This window comes from Psammomys obesus, unplaced genomic scaffold (assembly GCF_907164565.1).
Source record: "Psammomys obesus unplaced genomic scaffold, mPsaObe1.curated_primary_1811, whole genome shotgun sequence".
In the NCBI taxonomy this organism is placed as follows: domain Eukaryota; kingdom Metazoa; phylum Chordata; class Mammalia; order Rodentia; family Muridae; genus Psammomys; species Psammomys obesus.
Genome location: NW_026585895.1, coordinates 44,579,529 through 44,595,866, shown reverse-complemented (window position 1 = coordinate 44,595,866; position 16,338 = coordinate 44,579,529). Strand labels below are relative to the sequence as shown.

At 42.5% G+C, this 16,338-nt stretch overlaps 1 protein-coding gene across 1 annotated transcript; it reads right to left on the bottom strand.

Annotated features, from left to right (window-relative positions):
* Nucleotides 1-614: 614 nt before the first annotated feature.
* Pdcl (phosducin like) lies at nt 615-9,404 on the bottom strand. The gene is made up of 4 exons (XM_055600878.1): nt 9,228-9,404; nt 7,539-7,715; nt 5,972-6,153; nt 615-3,405 (listed from the first exon to the last, which is right to left on the bottom strand). The coding sequence occupies exons 2-4, from the start codon at nt 7,708-7,710 to the stop codon at nt 2,854-2,856; spliced, it is 906 nt and encodes a 301-aa protein (XP_055456853.1). The 5' UTR covers nt 7,711-7,715; nt 9,228-9,404; the 3' UTR covers nt 615-2,853.
* Between the last annotated feature and the right edge of the window lie 6,934 nt (nt 9,405-16,338).

Below are 16,338 nucleotides of genomic sequence, written 5' to 3'. Positions count from 1 at the left end.
ATAATTGTGCTGCCAAACTGTCTATTTGTTTATATGCATAGGTTGCTGCTTTCAGCCTTCATCAGAGAAGCTCCTGTCTACTGTAAACAATTCTTAATGCAGACTCATAGCGAGTCAGAATGCTGAAAATAAATGACTGCTGAATGTTTACCCTAAATAGGACATCCATATTAACCCCTCCAAGGCTCAGGAAACACTGCAGGGGAAAAAAAAATGTGTTAGAAGATGGAAAGGAGTGCTGGGAAGTGTCATCTTCTGGACACAACTGGACCCATGAAATCACAGTAGCTGACTACCAGAACAAGACTGAGCCCATCAACAACTCATCATAGGGAAGGGAGGGGCTGGTGAGGTCCTACCCATCTCCCTGGAGATATACACAGTTAATGTTTTCTAGGTGAGGGAGATTAGCCACTAAGTTGCTGTGCTCAAGTAAATACCTCACTCCATGCTCATGTAAGCAATTATAAGCAGAGGACACACACACAAAGAATGTGAAAGGAGGTTCACTACAAAGAAGTTCAGTGGGTGAAAAGAATAAGACAGATAATGGGAGAGTATGGTCAAAATATATTGTATTTACATACTATATATATGAAATTATGGTAGAATAATTAGATCATAGATGGAAGAGGAGCTCATGCGGCCCCACTCCTCCCTAAGGACCTATTGGCAGTTAATGGTTGCTGAGAGAAAGGGAGACATTTTCTTCAGTAGTGTAGCTGCTGGTAAGATGCCCAGGATCCAGTCAATAACCCCTCACTTACATCCATGTAAGCAACCCCAACTAAACTCAGTGGAAAATCAAAACCCCAAAATAGACAGCAAATTAAGACAGGAACTATTTGGGAAGAGGAAAGAGATCAGGGAGGAAGACAAGAAAGGGTAGTAGGGGTGAACATAATCAAAATGCATTACATTTGTGTATGAAATTATCAAAATTATTTTCTGCCAATTTTCTCAGTGTCTCTTCTAGACATCTGAACTATGAGTGATCCAAGACACAGCTGAAATCACAAAGATGTTATGTGTTTTAGCAAAATGCTGGGAATTTAAATAGCTAATATACAGTGGCTGGGTCAACATGGCATAGTTTATTTAAATGGTGAATTATAAAGCCACTGACTTATTCAGAAGTTTTACAATATACCAAAGTATTTTAGTACGTACTATTACATAAGGTAGAACACAGAATTCAGTAACTATCAATTGTATTAAAATTTTTTTAAAAAATGGAAATAAACTAGAACATTGACATCAGTTATCTCTGCTCCTAATGATTTTCTTTACTTCTACAATGAGCTCCTTAGTCAGAAAATGACACACTGCTCTTGTTGATTAAATCCAAGTTTCAAGAGTCATTTTCAGTTAGTTTCTGAGCAACCAAAGATTTCAAGTGTGAATACTAAAGCTAATTCTTACTTCCAGGTTACATTTCATTCCCCCTTATAGTAGGACATACAATTTAAGGAACAATTAAAAGAGAACAGAAAAAAACAAAAAACAAAAACTTCAATGACAATAAATTTTATAAATACACACAAATACATAAAGCTAGAAAAAGAGTTATAAAAATGGTAACAGGAATTATTAGTAGTAAAATTTTATGGCTTTTAAATATCTTTTCAGCTTAATTTTATCATATGTTCTCTGATGAACATGTTTCATAATAAAAGGTGTTATCATAAAAAAAAAGTTTGCCATCTTTCTAAAAACCAGCCACCAAGGAAATTACAGTATATCTACCAATGGAATATCAACAGCTTTTAAAATGTTACAGAAGAGTAATTATATGAAAAAATTCTGATCAGACTGTAGCTCAGTGTGATCCCAATGTCATTTAAAAACAAAAGCCTACGAATACACGAAAACACCTATATATGAAATGTGCCAAAACATAGTGTTTAGGTGGTGAAATTATATTTTTAAACCATCTTTGCATGTGCTTTTTTTGGCCAATTTTCCTCTACTAAGTACAATTTTTGCATAATATGCAAAAAAAAAAAAGCTTTTAAAAAAATCTAGGTTAAACAAGACGTTACCTTGTTAAATAAGAGAGGAATAGACACTGATGAACAAGAGTACAGGAAGGTCCTCCTGAGGCTTTCAAGCTCTACACCAGTGTCAAAGAGAGCTTTCTGCCCAGCCGTCCGCAAAATCCATTCTTTCCTGTTCATACTTCATCATGGCGGACTGAACCACCGACTCCCGCAGCAGGCCACTGATAATGACAGCACCAGGCATCTAGAACCTTTTGCTTTGTTTAGTTTTGACAGTGCTGGGCATCAGATATCTTGGGGCCATGTACATGCTAGCTAAGCGCTCACCACTGAGCTACATTCTCAACCTTGTATGGATCCTCTAAGTCAGACCCTGGTGGGGAAGCATCTAGAGAAAACAAGTACAGCTATGAGTCTGATTGCAAGTAAACATGATTTGCAATCAAGTGATTATGGAAATGCACTATTTATGTTGCACAGAACACACATTCACTAGGGAATTCTACTCTCAGACCTGGTAGAACTCTGAGGTCATCAGAAGATAATTTTTAAGACATTGCCTTCAAGAGTGGCACGTCAATATTGACTAGAAACAATATCAGAAATGTCATGCTGGAGAAGTAAACAGCTCAAGAGCCTGGCTTCCTGTTTATATAATTTGAAGTCACTTTACTGCTAGCCACAAAGTGAGTCAGCATTCTGATTTAATCTAAGAATTTCTTGACTTTCCACATACTAAATGAGACTACAAAGAACAGCTGTAAAGCCAGAATACACAGGAAGGACAGAAATAAATACAGACATGTGTCCTCCAGCCCAAACAATGAGATAGCTATGGAACTAGATTATCAGTTCAATCTATTTCCAGATCGCTGTCTTCACTGTGACAGGTGGCAGAGTTTCGCACAGATGTCAGCACCAAGACTTCCTTTTCTGGGAGTAATCCAAATTCCTGTAGGAAAGCTTCAAGGTCTACAGCAAAGAAATCTTCCCCCAGCTGGTCAGTGACACGAACAAAATTGCCAATCAATTCACCCGCCTTGTAGATGAGCAGAGCAGGAAGGGCATTCCGGGTAAAATGACTGCTGGCCCCAATAACTGAGCTCCTCACTCGGCAGAATTTGACAGCCGGGTACTCTGTGGCAAGGCAGATCATGCAGCCATTCATGGCTTCGGTCCCAGGGACTCCATCTTCATAAATATGAACCATGATAAGGGTGCTTTTCTGTTCTTTATCGACCATGTCTAAAAACCCTTCTCCGCTGGAGATCTCAAAAACTTGCTTGAATTGGGGCCCTTTATGAAACTGCTGCCGCATCTCTTCCATCCTCTGCTTCCGATACTGCTGCAGAAACTCTTCATCATCCAAGTTCTTGTCCACTGTACTCAACTCCTTCAGAGTCATCTGCAGGAAGATCAGCAGAACAAAGACAGACAATGGACATGGTTGATCAATGTGGCTATGCCCCTGTACTTAGGAATGCATGACGCTCCACGCTAGTGTCTTATATGCATTACATCTCTCTCTCTCAAAAGTTTCTATGTACAGAGGTGTTCTGTACATGCATCACATGCATGCTGGTGCCTGCGGAGGCCACAAGAGGCCACTGGATCCCTGGGATCTGAAGTTAGAGAGGTTGTGAGCCACCACGTGGCCTCTGGAAACCAACCCTTGGTCCTCTGCAAAAACAAGATTTTACTTTATTTGCACAAATTCACACAAGTATAAAGTGCAAGACTAGGATTCAAACTGGATTTTTAAAGAGATTTGTTTATTTATTATTTATACAGTATTCTGCCTGCATGTAGGCCTGCACACCAGAAGCCTGGACTTTGTAAGATCTATTTTCATCATTTTAAATTATGTGTATGTATGTGTCTGAGTGAGGGCATGTGCATGTAAGTGCAGGTGCCTGCATAGTTCAGAAGAGGGTGTCACTTCCTAGGAGCTGGAGTTACACACAGCTGGAAGTCACCATGCAAGAACAGTACCTATCCTTATCCACTGAACCATCTTTCTAGCCCCTTAAACTAGACTTCAGAAACTCCAGTTTTTAGCTACAATACCATATTGACTCTCATTCCAAAAAGGCAGCTTCACATAGTATCACTTCTCTGATGAACAGTCTTTCTGTCAGTCTTGACAAAGTATTACCTTAGTCACTCTTATCCTTTTCTGAAAAGACAACACAACTAAGGAACTTCCAAAGGAACACACCTCATTGCTGCTTTGAACATACATCCACACAACACAAACTCTAAAATTCTTTTCCTTTTAAGATTTATTCATTTTATGTGTGTTTTGTCTTCAGATATTTATGTGCACCATAAATATATAAAAGTGCGTGGCACCTTTGGAGGTCAGAAGACCTGGATCTCCTAAAAGTGGAGTGCCCCAGTTTGTTTTTTTGTTGTTTTTTTTTTTCAGTTTTGAAACAGGGTTTCCCTATGTAGAACAGGCTGGCCTGGTACTCACTATACACACCAGGCTGGCTTCAAACTAACAACCCTCCTGTCAGCCTCCCATGCAGGTGAATTACAGGCATGACTGCCAGGCCCAGCACCTTTATTTGTTAGTCACTGACTGTAGTTGTCTGGCCTCAGCAGCAGCAGCTGTGAGCCTCTCATAACCTGCTTTTCTCTCTAGGTAGTTTTAACAAATAATAACCGGCCACGGTGGCTCACATCTTTAATCCCAGCATTCAGGAGGTAGAGGCAGACAGTTCTCTATGATCTACAGCCTGGTCTACATAGTGAGTTCTAGGCCAGCGCAGTGAGAATCTGTCTCAAAAGAAAATAATAATAATAATTTATAAATATTTCCTCAGGTTTCTAAGCATTTTTTACAAATTGATATACATATGACATACTAACCTTTCCCCCAGCCTCATTTCTGCCAGGCAGGAAGTTCTGGTCTACAGAACAGGGGCAGAATCTCTCAAATCTGACCTCTGTGGTCACATTTTGGTTTCTCTGTTTAATGGCTGTGAGCAGCAGACACACTGTGCTACAGTAAGCTTCCTGACAGACACCTTCCTCCTCCTGGCCTGGTATAGCAAGAGCTCTCTGCCTAATCTTGCATAGACTAGAGGTGGTAACCAGGGACCACACTAGCCCTGGGACACGGGGATGGTGTGGTGTCATATCTAACCAGCACCCTTCCGAATTCTGTCTTCTTCCTATCACTCTAACATAAGAGTCTCTTGCTTGGCTGAAACTGACAGGGCCTTCTTGCTGACTCAGCCTTTGTCTAGGTTTGATGCCCTGAAACCATTTCCTGCCAAAAGTGACCAACTTTTGGCTTAATACTCTATCTGTACCCTCATGTTGGCTGATATGCTTAAATGTCTATTCGCTATTACCGTGTGTGTGCATGCTCTATAGCGTGCAGGTGGAGGTCAGAGGACAGCTCTCTGTGGAGCTGGTTCTCTCCTCCCACCTTTACATGGGTTCTGGGGATCGAATTCAGATTACCAGGCTGGCAGAACAAGCACCTTTCCCCACTGAGCCGTTTCACTGGCCCCAGTACCTGGAGTTTTTAGCCTTAGGCCACAGCTAACTGATACTTAGGCACGCCTGGACACTTCTTCCTTGGTCAGAAAAGACAGACCTTTAATGCTGACAAGGAGGAGGTGTCAGGGACCTAGACTCAAGTACTCTCAGAGTGTCTGTCCTACTTATTGCCTCCATGAAATAAATAGACATAAATACGATTAAGAAACGAAAATATACCCCACACTTTCAAGTGAGTATTTGAGCTGCACAACCCAGGGGAGGTTAATGACCTCATTTAGCCAACGAAAACACAGACTCAGGAAGAGATTTTTGTCGTGACCATGTGTAGCTGAGCTGAGACTAAATTCAGATACACCTGAGTTGTGACAGGGCTCCTGATTTGCCCTGCACTTCTGTGCTTCCTGAATCACCATGCCCATTTCTGGCAGCCAGGGAAGTCTTGAAGAAGCCATTACCTTCCCACTGATTTTCTCCTGGAGGTCTTTCTGTCTCTGTTGCTCCTCTTCATCGTCCAGATGGGACCTGCAGGTCACAGACAGCTTTTTGATCAGCCGCTCCATCTCCCGGCACTGCTCCTCCCTCTGCTCTGTCTCCAACTGCTTGAAGCGGCGCCAGTCATTGATCACACCTTTTGGACCTGAGCAGTGCAAGCATGACCAAAAACAGACAAGGGGCTTTGGACCAGCTGGTATCTGCAAATAGGAATTTACGTCTGCATGAAGCTTGCTCTATCTATGACAGTTAGCAGGAGCCTCTGTGTACCCTTACACAAGACAGAGTGTTCTATATACAGTGAGGTTTACCACAGCATAATTTCAAGAATTAAATGGCTAACCTCATGGCCAACATTGTACAAATTATGATCCATCTACTCGAAGGTAAACAAAGAAACACTTAGGAAGAGCAAGGGAGTTCCAGAGAGAGAATTCTTGGTAGCCCACAGCTACAATGTAAGCACTCCACAGCCAGGAAGACCACATGTTCACAGTCAGCCTGAGCTATAAGGTCCTTACTCCAAAATCCAAGGGCTGGGAATACAGTTCAGGTGCAGAGTACCAACTAAGCATTCACAAGGCCCTGGATTTGATCCCCAGCATAAAAGGCAAGAGGGGCAGGATCAGACAGTTCTACATTTCTTGACATAAAAGATACTCTAAAAATATTAGGAAAAAAAAAGAAAACAAAAAAAAAACAGTGACAAACTAGGCATAGTGGTGCATGACTGGAGTAGGCCAGGAATCCCTACTGGAGAAGCTGAGGACGGGGGATCCTTTGAGATCGGGAGTTCAGAGCCAGCCTTGAACAACGTAAGCACAGGAAGACACTATCTCTAAAAAGAAAACAAAAATGACCACTTCTTATCCAACAATATGTCAAAAATGTTAAACTTGTTAACACAGTCAGAGAAAAAGTGTAAGGAAAAATACTGTACTGCTGGCTGAACTACAAGCACCGCCTCAAAATCTGACAATACTATGATGAAGTGGGCTGGGCTGTAGCTCAGTGGTGGAGCACTAGCATAGCATGAGCAAAGCCCTCGGTTAAACTCAGAAAAAGAAAGTTACAAACTTAAAACCATACACAACAGTACAAGAGCCACTGAGATGACTCAGCAGGTGAAGACCCTGCAGTCCAAGCCTGGAGATCTTGGTTGATTTCTGGAATTTAACTGTAAGGTGAGAGGACCAACTCCAAAAAGTTCTCTTATCTCCATACTGGTATCTTGAAATATGTGATCACACATATACACACAATAGCAATAGATTTTTCACTTAAAAACTAATAGTGTGAATATGCCATTTCTAGGAATTAATCCCACCTGTATACTAACATATGATTTATGGATTGTCAAAACCCAGTCCAGCTTGTTCCCTGCCGTGCTGATATGCATGAATGACTACACTGGTTATCTCTGGAAGTAACGTGGCACTGGAGTTGGAGAAAGAAGAGCAGGACTTCTAACTGATACACACTTTAAAGGCCACCTTGAGTCAGTTTCCAGAGCTCAGAGCCTTCCAGTACCTGTATTGATTGAAATGCCTTCGCCTGCCAGCTCAGCCTCCGCAGGCATGGAACTGCTGGCTGGGGCTCCCCTGTCTCTGTCTTTGTCTTCATGGTCACTGTCCTCATCCTCGCTGGTGCTGTAGTAGTACTGTAGTTTCTCCCCCAGCAACTTATCATCCAAGGTTGTCATGGTGTCTGGAAGAGGGCAATGGATCAGATTGTTTTGTTTTGTTTTGTTTTGCTGGCTTGAGCAAGACAGACATGAATCTGAACCATACAAGGTGCCCTTGGGCTGACTTCTGACAAGTTACAGGAATCAAAAATGTTTTCAACAAACCTCAACCATGGATCTATGCCATAGTTTACCAGGCTTGTTACAGAAGGCAAAACCAAGGCTTAGATAAGGGATGTTCCTTTGCCAAGCTCTAAAACAAACGCTGTAGCTGTAACAGAACCACAGATGTCTGACTGCAGGAGCCTGAAAGCATCTTTACTAATCGTGTGCACTGGCTAAGAGGAAATCTACTAGCTAGTGGTTTTTATTCATACACTTTTAGTTTTAAGCCAGCAATCTAACAAAGTGGGGTAAAGTCCCCTGAGGTCGGAGACCACCAAGGGTATACTGTTGAAACGAAGTCATTCAGTCCTCTGCCTAAGAGCCTAGATACCAGGTCTCAAGCTGGACCAACTCTGACCAGCTAAAGCAAGTCTCCAGAACAAAACATAATAACCACATGTTTAAAGAACACCTAGGACCCAGCTATTTTGGCGAAAGGTACAGTTCAGCTCTTTAGAAGTTTAAGGATCCAGCAGAAATGACTAGGGAAAAAAGCCGTTCCTCCAGGCATACCAACACCGCGCCACTTTCAGGAGATACTTAACATGTGGCATTTACACCATTACAGTGTTCCTCACTCCCACACAGCAGAATCCCAACAGCAATCAAGAGGAAAGTGCCAGCACCAGGGAAGGGAAGATAACTTTACAAAGATCCTTGTCAGGGATGTGCCAGAGGGACACAGCGCGGTCCGAGAGAATCAGAGATGTGCAATCGGTGAAGACAAGGCCAGAGGAGGAGTGTACTGAGAAGGCTGGGTTGCTGAGACAGGGAGCCAGCACTCTAGCAGATAGAAGTGGCATGGACAGAGCAGAAGGTAAACCTTAGGTGTGTGCAGTGAGGAGCGGGATAGTAAACTTGAAGAAGGCGAGACCAAGGAGGGGCACAGAGGAGAAGCAGTGAGATGGGCAGGGAAAGGCTGGCAACAGAGGCCGGACGGAGGACTGCAGGGCGGGAAGGTGTGTTCAAAGGAAGCAGGGCACCGAAGAGGGCAGGGCTGAGGAGGCGGAGCAGAGAAGGGCGGGACTGAGCTTCCAGGAATACGGAGCTTTTAGGAGACGGGAGGGCAGGGACCAGACGCGGAGCAAGCCGAGCCTTCAGGGACAGACTGAGAAGGCGGAGCCAGAGGGAGGGCGGGGCTGAGGAGGCGGAGCACACGGTGGAGTACGGGGCTGGGGAGGGGCGCAGTAAGGAGGGCGGTACCGAGGCGGGCACGAGTCCCAGGGGATTTGGGGGAAGCACGGGAGAAGAAGCGGGATGCAGGCACCTAGAGGCGAGGTGATCCGCCCTAGGCGCGCAAGCCCCTGCCTCCGCTCCACCCATGTCTAGGCCCGCCGCTCCCTCCCGCCGACGCCTGTGCAGTTAGTTACCTCGCCTCGCTCAGCCAGTTCCTTGTGGGCTAGCTAGCAGCTCCAGTCACCGACAAAGAGTGCTCGCTTACAGAAAGTGCCCGAAGGTCTTGAGCGAGAGAGAAAAGCCACGGAAAGTGGATTATGCGGACCAATCAGGCGGCCTTCCGGCGTCATGGCGGACGCGTGCTGCCCAATCACAAGAACCGGCGTCCGAGGAGAAGCTACCGGTCCCATCATAGGACAAAATACCTCGACATTAGGTGTTTCGACATCTGAACTGTGGATTTCTGGTTTTAGATAATACGAAAATTTTAACTTCCCTTCCAATTTTCGAGAGGAGTTACAAATGCATTTTCTCGGTTCTTCATCACTTCTATTAAAACGAAAAAACTGACTCGAAAACATTAATTTCTTCAAGAATAAGTAACTCAAAGAACAGAAGTTAAAACTTAAAAAAAATACAAATCCAGGCCCTTGACAACCAAAACTTGTATGACAACCTGAATTGGATTACTGGATAGGAAAAAGGTATGGACAACTGAAAAACTGAAGAACTTATCAACTAATACTAGTTAATTAGTTGGCTCAATAGTTCACACAGCGTACTGCAGTTGTAATTGGTGCTAACCTTTGAAAATTCTAGAGAAGGAGGTAAAGGAAACTACCGTAATTTTGCAAAGTTTTGTTAAACCTCAAGAAGATTTCAGCCGGGTGGCGCACGCCTGTAATCCCAGCACTCAGGGAGGCAGAGGCAGACTGATCTCTGTGAGTGTGAGTTTGAGGCCAGCCTGGTCTACAAAACAAAACAAGTCTAGGACAGCCAAGGCTACACAGAGAAACCCTATCTCGAAAAAGCAATTACATACATATATATATATACAGAAATACATAAGATGATTTCAAACTGCTTAGTTTTAGAGTCCAACACACAACCGTGAAATTGCTTGTTAAAAACTGTGTGCAAATGAAATCATATAAAAGATGCTCAATTTATATAAAATAGTTTAAAATAGGGTTCTTAATTTGAAGAAAGAAGTTCTCGATTTAAGCTTCTAAGATCACCTATATGTTACTGCGAATTTGTCTCCACAGATATTCGAAGCTATTCAGACTATCAGAGACAGCACCCTCCAGTCATCGGTTCCAGCCCCCGCCACACCCCACTCACCATCACACACACACCTTTAAAACAATCCATTTTAAGCCGCTGTGGTGGCACACGCCTGCGATCCTAGCACTCAGGGAGGCAGAGACAGGCAGATCTCTGGTCTACAAAGTGAGTCCAGGACAGCCAAGGCTACACAGAGAAATCCTGTCTTGAAAACCCAGGATAAATACCTTGCTGGATAAATACCTTACCTTATTCAGCTCTACTGCACAATAATTTTGTTTATGATCCTCTTTAAGTGGCACAGCTGGCACTCAGAAAGGGTGTCTCTGCAAAAGAGATCCCTATAAATATTTTTAATGAATATTTGAGGGTCTGTGAGATGGCTCAACCAGCAAAGGTGACTGGGGACCTGAATTCAATCCCTGGGACATGGTGGAAGGCAAGAAGTGACGCTGAAAGATGTGCTCTGACTGCTACATAGGGGCGTGCCCCACCCCCATGTAAATAAGTAAGTTAAAAATCTTTTGCATATATGCTTAGGAAATGCTCTGGCTTTACTTTACTTTACTTTACTTTGATTCAGTTCTCCCTAGTAAGGCAATCTTAACGTTCACTTCAGTGCCATCCAACAATCCTCCATTTCCTTGGGTGATTCCTTCTCTCACTATACGAGAAAGAGTATATTTTCTCTCAAATTTCAATATTTCAAATTTCAATTTTTCCTCTCCCCTCACTCTAATAACCTTGACTCTTTTTTTCACCTGAAAAATAAAAACAACCAGAAGATACCTGCATTTGATTCAACACTCAAAAGGCATCCAACATTCTCCTATATCCACTCACTACATGAGTCACTGGTACAAAGGTTCCCCTTTCCATGAGCTAATGACACTGTTCCTCTTTCTCCCCTGCTTTATCAGGCTTCCTTTCTACAACATATTAAATACTTTCTCATCCTTTTTATTAATATTTGTTTGGATGTGCATTGGTGTTTTGTCTGCAAGTGTGTCTGTGTGAGGGTGCCAGATCCCCTGGAACTGAAGGTACAGTTGTGAGCTGCCATGTGAGTGCTGGGAATTGAATTTGTGTCCTCTGGAAAAGCATCGAGTACAATCCCTCCAGCCCCAACTTTCTCATTCTTAAAAGATATAAGACAGTGGGGGCTGGAGAGATGGCTCAGTGGTTAAGAGGAATGGCCATTCTTCTAGAAGTCCCGAGTTCAATTCCCAGCAACCACAGTGATCTGTAATGGAATCTGATTCCCTCTTCTGGTGTTTGTGAAATCAAAGCACTCATATACACAAAATAAATAGGTAAAATTTAAATATATATGACACTGTTTTTTTACCTCTCTGATTATTAAAAGTCTAAAATTGAGGAATAGCTATCAATTTTACAAAAATGTATATCTTTTAGCCTAATCATTCCACTTACGGAGGTTCATCCTATAGATAGGGTTGCAGGTAAATATTGTTACATTTAATGATGGAGTTATTATTTTATTAATAAGTAATTAATAAGAAGTGTGGAGACCCATGTCTGCAGAAGTTCCAGCACTCAGGATGTTGAAACAGAAGAGTCACTGATACCCAAGACCAAGTAGGGCAAAAGAGACCCTACCTCAAAATTATAAAATAAATAGATCCATATATATCAGCCCAATTTCTAAATTAAAAAACATGCAAACAACATTTATTATATACATACACATAAAGACAAAGATAGAAACCAGTGGCAAATATATAAGAAGTAAAAGTTACCTTTGCAGAGCAAATGAGAATCAGAAATAGAAGGGACACTTTTTTACAGTCTTTATATGTAATTTTTAATCATCTAATAGGCATGAGCTATTGTCTTTCTCAGAAGCCAGTGAAGTCATGTGAGGAATAAGCCCCTAAATCAGAGTTCTCAACCTTCCTACTGCTGTGACTCTTTAATACAGTTATGCTGTGGTGACCCCAACCATAAAATTATTTCATTACTACTACTACTACTAATAATAATAACAATAATAATAATGTCTTGGTTATTGTTCTATTGCTGAAGAGACACCATGACCAAGGCAACTCTTACAAAAAGCAGCATTTAATTGGAGGCTAGCTTACAGTTTAGAGCAGTGGTCATCAACCTATAGGTCACAACCCCTTTGGGGATCAAATGATCCTTTCATAGGGGCTGCATATCAGATACTCACATTAAAATTCATCCCTCTCCATCCCTCTGACCAGATCTGTTTTCTTACTCTTCTTATGAAACCCCAAAAGTTCTAGATATCCCTTCTTCCATTTCTTATTTGCCACACACACACACACACACACACACACACACACACAGTTAAGGCTTATTCCCACTAGTCCACTGAAGCTATGCTCATCACAAGAACCACAGATTTCACTAGGCAACCTTTGACAAGTCATCACTTTTCCTCTTGTAGATCCTTCTCTGGTTTTCTTTTTGTTGTTGTTGTAGAAATTTATTTCATTTTTATCTAAATGATTTGCCTACATTTACATAAGTATACCACATGTGTTCAGTGCTTGTGGAGGCCAGAACACTGTCATATCTCCTGGAACTGGAATTATATACAATTGAAAGCTGTTATGTGGGCACTGGTAACCAAATCCAGGTTCTCTTAAGAGCAGCCAGTGCTCTTAACCACTAAGCCATTTCTGTAGCCTCGTTCTCTGGTTTTCTAAACACTACTTTCTCCCATTTTCACCAAGTCCACTGAGTTTCTTGGTGACCTGTTTCTTTGCCTCTAAATATGCTGTGCCCCAGGATGAACACACACACGAACACACACACACACACATACACACACACAGTTTTTTTTAACCATTTATGAAGAAGAGAGCCCAAAACTAAGAATGGAGGCACTGGACATGTAGCACAGAGATTTTAAGAGCACATACTTAAAAGAACCTGAATTATATTCCCAGGACCATGTTACTAAACTTACAGTTGCCTATAATTCCAGCTCCATGGGATCTGATGCCCTCTTCTGGGCCCATAGGCACTGCATTCAACACTCACAAACCCACACTTAGGCATACACTTATACACATAATTAAAATTAGAATGAAAAACTAAGACGAGAGCCATGCTTTTATAATCCAGCCTTGCAATCTACTACTATTTGCCTGGGTTGTTTGAGCAATGGGGTTGGGAGAGTGAGCCAATAGGTCCAGGCCACAATCAGTGGATGGAGACTACTTAGGTAAAAAAATTTTTAGATGATTGTGAGGTTAGGTAACAAAGCCAGAAAGGCTGGTTGTCGTAATTATTTGAAAAGGGCAACTTAAAAGCATAAGAGAATTTATATGAAAGAAAGCAGCTAACACAAAAGACAAAACCCAGAAGGGAAACAGAAAATAAATGTGAATGTAATAGTGTTATGAATGCACATGTCTGAATATGGATTCGTGCATGTCAGTGTAGTGCTGATAGTGCCCGATCTCCTGGAGCTGGAGTTAGAAGCAGTTGTGAGCGGTCTAATATGAGTGCTGGAAACCAAATCTGGGTCTGCTACAAGCTCAGATGTATGCCATCTCTCCAGCCTCTCTCCTTACACATTTTTATTAGTTTCTGTTACTGTGATCAAAATACCTACTAGAAGTAATTTAGGGAGAGGAACTGTTTTGGTTCAGTTTCAGAAGGTCCTGGCCATCACATCAGGGCACATCTGGTCATCTGATGTTCAAGGAAATAGAAAAGTCAGCACTCGAATGATTCTCTTTGTATTTTGTATTCCAGCACTTTGTGCTCCATCTGGGCCTTAGCCCATGGGATGGTGGCACTCTGTTCAGAGCATGTCTTTCGTTTCAGTTAATGCTCTCTGGAGAAAGCCTCCCAGATTGACCAAGAGATGTACTTCAGTTTCCTGAGTGCTTGTAGGTTCAGTCAAACTGACAAAGAAGATTTACCATGACTTCATTGAAAAGAAGTTGCTTACACCTCATTTTTATTTATTTTTTTATTTCTTTCAGATGATTTTAGATTTACAAGTTTTTAAAATAGGACCCCTTCTATCAGGTATGGCTTCAGTTACCTGCCTTCCCCATGGCTGGACACTTTAGAATTTCACCTGTTTGCTCTAATTGGGTGATGGCAGTGACAGATCAGGAGGGCTGAATGGACCGTTGGACCGGTTTCCAAAGTCCCAGGATCGGGCTAGAGGTTGGGCCAGGCTCACAAATGCAGTTACTCCCCTTGCCACCCTAGTCCCACTGCTACCCCATGCGATGTGAATTCTATGGAAGGATGACATACTGTGGACCTCAGGTTGTAGTGAGCCTAGTGCTGTATGCCTGCTGGAGACCTCCAGCCTGAGGGCTGGGCAGTAGCTGGAGTAGAGAGGACCTGGGGCTCATCCTGGATGGTCTCATTAGAAAGATGTTAACTGAGAAGAACATCTGCTGCTTGGAAGACTGTAGCTTAGCTTCAAGAACATGTGTAAGCTGCAATCTCTGCTAAAGTGGGTGGAGGAAGTGGAGAAGAACTTTTTGGAAAGGAGCTGATGAGATGGCTCAGCTTAGGAGCACTATAATGTTCTTCCGAAAGACCGGGGTTCAGTTCCCTGGTGCAGGCCCACAAGAGCAAGCAAACGTGTGTAGCCTGCTGAGAACCTTGCTGCCAATTTCTTCTGCTAGCTGTGTACTTCACCTTTGGCCTTGAGAATGGTCTTCTGGTGGCTAACAACTATTTTGGGCCTGAACAAACCAGCAGTATTTTACTTAATAGGCTGAGTATAGGTTCTCCAATGAGGTCTGAAACCCAGCCTTGAAAAGTAGCCTTTTTCCAGGCAGTGGTGTTGCATACCTTTAATCATAGCACTTGGGAGGCAGAGGCAGGCCAGTCTCTGAGTTTGAGGCCAGCCTGGTCTACAGAGTTTCAGGACAGCCAGAGCTACACAGAGAAACCCTGTCTTGAAAAACCAAAAAAGAAAGAAAGGAAGGAAAGGAAGGAGAGAGAGAAAGGGAGGGAGGGAGCGAGGGAGGGAGGGGGAGGGAGGGAAGGGAGCTAAAAAAATCCAGCTGCCAAAACACAAGACAAAAACCTGTCTCTGGGATTCATGTTGTTGCATAAATCTTGCCTCAAGTGTGGACTTGATCTAGGGCCTTGCTTCTAGAGGACTAAAATATCACAAAAGTAATGCAATGCCACTTCCAAGACAAGGGTTTAAGACCAACTTTTCAGCTCTTCCTTTTCTCGCCACTTAGATGAGCCAAGCTCATCCAATTTCCTACCATGAGATTCCTACAGAGGCACATCTGGCAAAGAACTGACAAACTGGGCTCCAAATAAGAGGCAGCAACAAGGCCTTCATTCCAAAGTTCATAAGGACAGAGATCCTGCCAACCATCATAGGCACGAACTTAGAAGCTTATCCTCCCATACTGGAGCAGTGAGATGATGGCAGTGCCAACTAACTTCTAGACTGCAGTTCTGAAAAGACTCAAGAGGACCCATTTAAGTCACATTCACCCTGACCTAGAGAATCTGTGAGATATTAAGTGCTGTTGTGTTACACTGCTATTTGGGGGATAATTTCTGTGATTAAAAAAAAAAAAAAAAAAAAAAAACTAATGCAGGGAAATGCTAACTTTCTTTATCCTCATGTATCCATTTTTTACAAACTCAATTTTCTAAAATTTTATTTTTTATGTGTATAGGTGTTTTGCCTGCATGTTTATCTTTGCACTGTTGAGTGTCTGATGCCTATGGCAGCCAGAAGACTACCAGACTCCCTGGGACTGGAGTGAAGATTGTTGTGAGCTGTTATGTGGGGGCTGGAAATTGAACCCAGGTCCTCCAGAGAGCAGCCTGTGCTCTACCTACTGAACCACCTTAGCAGCCCTGGCAAATTAAATTTTTAAGGAATTCATCTAAGTTGAGCTTCATAGTATAAATGATCCTTTTCAGAGGTAGACAAACAATACAAGCTTATTTGCTCAATATTTCTGAAATAAAACTATATCCACACAAAAGTACTTATACAAATGTTTGTAGCAGCTTTAT

What these genes read in the sequence shown, in the direction of transcription:
- Pdcl (XM_055600878.1), bottom strand. Translation starts at nt 7,710, where the DNA reads ATGACAACCTTGGATGATAAGTTGCTGGGGGAGAAACTACAGTACTAC. An exon ending in AGGCATTTCAATCAATACAG is followed by an intron (nt 6,154 to 7,538) that starts GTACTGGAAGGC and finishes TGCACTGCTCAG; the next exon opens with GTCCAAAAGGTGTGATCAAT. An exon ending in AGGAGAAAATCAGTGGGAAG is followed by an intron (nt 3,406 to 5,971) that starts GTAATGGCTTCT and finishes ATCTTCCTGCAG; the next exon opens with ATGACTCTGAAGGAGTTGAG.